The sequence below is a fragment of the Sitophilus oryzae genome, unplaced genomic scaffold, assembly GCF_002938485.1.
Source record: "Sitophilus oryzae breed Bouriz unplaced genomic scaffold, Soryzae_2.0 scaffold_466_pilon_pilon, whole genome shotgun sequence".
Taxonomy (NCBI): domain Eukaryota; kingdom Metazoa; phylum Arthropoda; class Insecta; order Coleoptera; family Curculionidae; genus Sitophilus; species Sitophilus oryzae.
In genome coordinates this window covers 3,135,436-3,137,635 of record NW_022147047.1, presented here as the reverse complement: position 1 = coordinate 3,137,635, position 2,200 = coordinate 3,135,436, and the positions used below count along the sequence as shown (strand labels likewise).

Genomic DNA, 2,200 nt, shown 5'->3' with positions numbered 1-2,200 from the left:
TTTTTCTAAACTCAAAATAATTGAGAATTACCTGAGATCAAGTAGTATGACACAAGAACGATTAAGCGGATTATCTTTAATATCTATTGAGCACGAAATAGCGAACAGTCTAAACATCGCCGATTTTATTTCTGAGTTTGCCGAAAAAAAAAGCAAGAAAAAAGTTTCAGTTTTGTCCATGTTAGGAATTTTGTTTCTCAGGATTCTGTCTATGTATTTATTACGAATTTTGTTTTGTTAATAATTTACAATAATTTATATTACCTAGTTTTAGGTGTTAGTTTGGCTAATGTACCTTATCATGTTTTTTTTTATTCTTGTTAGGTACAATGTGACGCTTTTTTTAAATACAAAATTTAAATGTTAATTCTGAAAATCTTGCAATATTATTTTCTATTTTTTTTCGGAAAGCGTTTGATATTATCAATATATTATCATATTTATCAATATATTAATTTATATACAGGGTGGCCCATAGAAATCGTTCCGCAAGGCATAACGGCCAGAGTAATTTTTTTTTTCAGAACATTCAAAAACACGTCAATTTTGTTTGTGAGGGGCACAACTTTTACCCCAAAAATGATTGCAAAATCTTCAACCCTCTAAGCGGGGGTGTCATCTCCCATTTTTTTTCAAATAGGAAGGGGAGTCAAGTAGTACCGCAATGAAAAGGACTTTCTATTCTCTATACTTCCCGGCTTCGTTTTTGAAAATCGGTCGAGTCATTGAGAAAATATGAAGGATTGAAATTTGAAAAGTTTATTTAAACATTTATCAGAGTAAATGATAAGGATAAATTCCTTCGACCAATTTGCTCTTTTTTCTTATTATTTCTAGATGTTTACGCATTTTTTCTTGCCACAAGGGTGAACGATCAGGTGCGGTAATTGCTAAATATCTGTTCTGTGATGCGTTAAAGTCCTTTTCAATATCGTTAAATTTTTTAACAATTATTATGGTATAGGGGAAAACCGCTATGAAACGGACGGGTGTTGAAACGGACATTTGTCTTAAGTCCTATTTGATTGAATAGCCGAAACTTTTACGGTTACATTTGGCAACACCGCGCGCCGCTTCCATTACCACCAAAATTGCAGGTTGAACTGGCTGATCGTGTCTCGGCGGCAAGAATTTTAATATTAGGTGTTAAAAAACTAATTTTCTTTGTGAAAATATCGAACTATGTCACAGGTAAGCTATTGAAATTTTGTCAAATTCAGATTAATAAGTTTAAAACTAAGTTATTATAGTACACAAATGAAGGTTTAGACCGTATAAAATATTTCTCTATTTACACTTTATATTGTCATTTAGTGGTTAAGTGGGTGTTGTCTTGAAATGGACACAAGACGCCGTATTGAAATGGACGTGTCCGTTTCAATACTACATGTCCTTTTCAAGGCTTTGTGACAAGTTTGTTAAGGAATAGTAGATAATTTTTAAACTTTTCATTAAAATTAGTTGTTTATTTTTCAGATCACTATTTCTACACGAAAGAAAAGGTTACGACCAGCCAGTGATGTAATCGAAACCGCCGTAAGAGAAGTTTTTGATAAAAATCAATCTATCCGGTCGGTAGCTTCAATTTGTAAAAGAGCTAGAACTCAGAAGGAAGATTATCGTCATCGACCTAACATAGTTAATAAACGTATTTTCTCCCTTGAACAGGAAAAATTATTGGTTGATTATCTGAAAACATCATCAAAGATGTGTTACGGTCTCACAACCGTGCAAGTCAAGGAACTTGCCTACCAGTATGCAAAGGCTCAGGGAATTTTACCGAAACCTTGGAAAGAAAAGAAGATGACATCAAAAGACTGGCTACTTGGTTTTATGAAAAGAAATTTAACATTAAATTTAAGAAAACTCAGAAAACACTTCTCTCTCTAGAGCGACTTCATTCAATCCAACGAATGTCAGTAATTTTATAGCAATTTGGAGCGAGCTCTGGAAAACACATAAATTTAAGCCCCATATGATTTGGAATTTAGACGAAACCGGCTGTCTCACGGTTACAAATCCTCCAAAAGTTTAGCAACTAGAGGTTCAAAACAGGTCGGGCAAGTGACTTCAGTCGAAAGAGGTAATTTAGTTACGATGCTTGGATTTATTAATGCCTCTGGAGGAACAATTCCTCCTGTTTTTATATTTCCCAGAGTGCACTTTAAAGGAAATTATGCTGAAAGAAGGGCCTAGTGTC

General features: G+C 33.8%; 1 protein-coding gene across 1 annotated transcript; it reads left to right on the top strand.

Moving 5' to 3' along the window:
• The first annotated feature begins 1,105 nt into the window (after positions 1–1,105).
• Positions 1,106–1,890, top strand: LOC115886037. Its single transcript, XM_030905066.1, has 2 exons — positions 1,106–1,191; positions 1,477–1,890. Exons 1-2 carry the CDS (start codon positions 1,183–1,185, stop codon positions 1,888–1,890), a joined length of 423 nt encoding a protein of 140 aa, XP_030760926.1. The 5' UTR covers positions 1,106–1,182.
• The last annotated feature ends 310 nt before the right edge of the window (positions 1,891–2,200 follow it).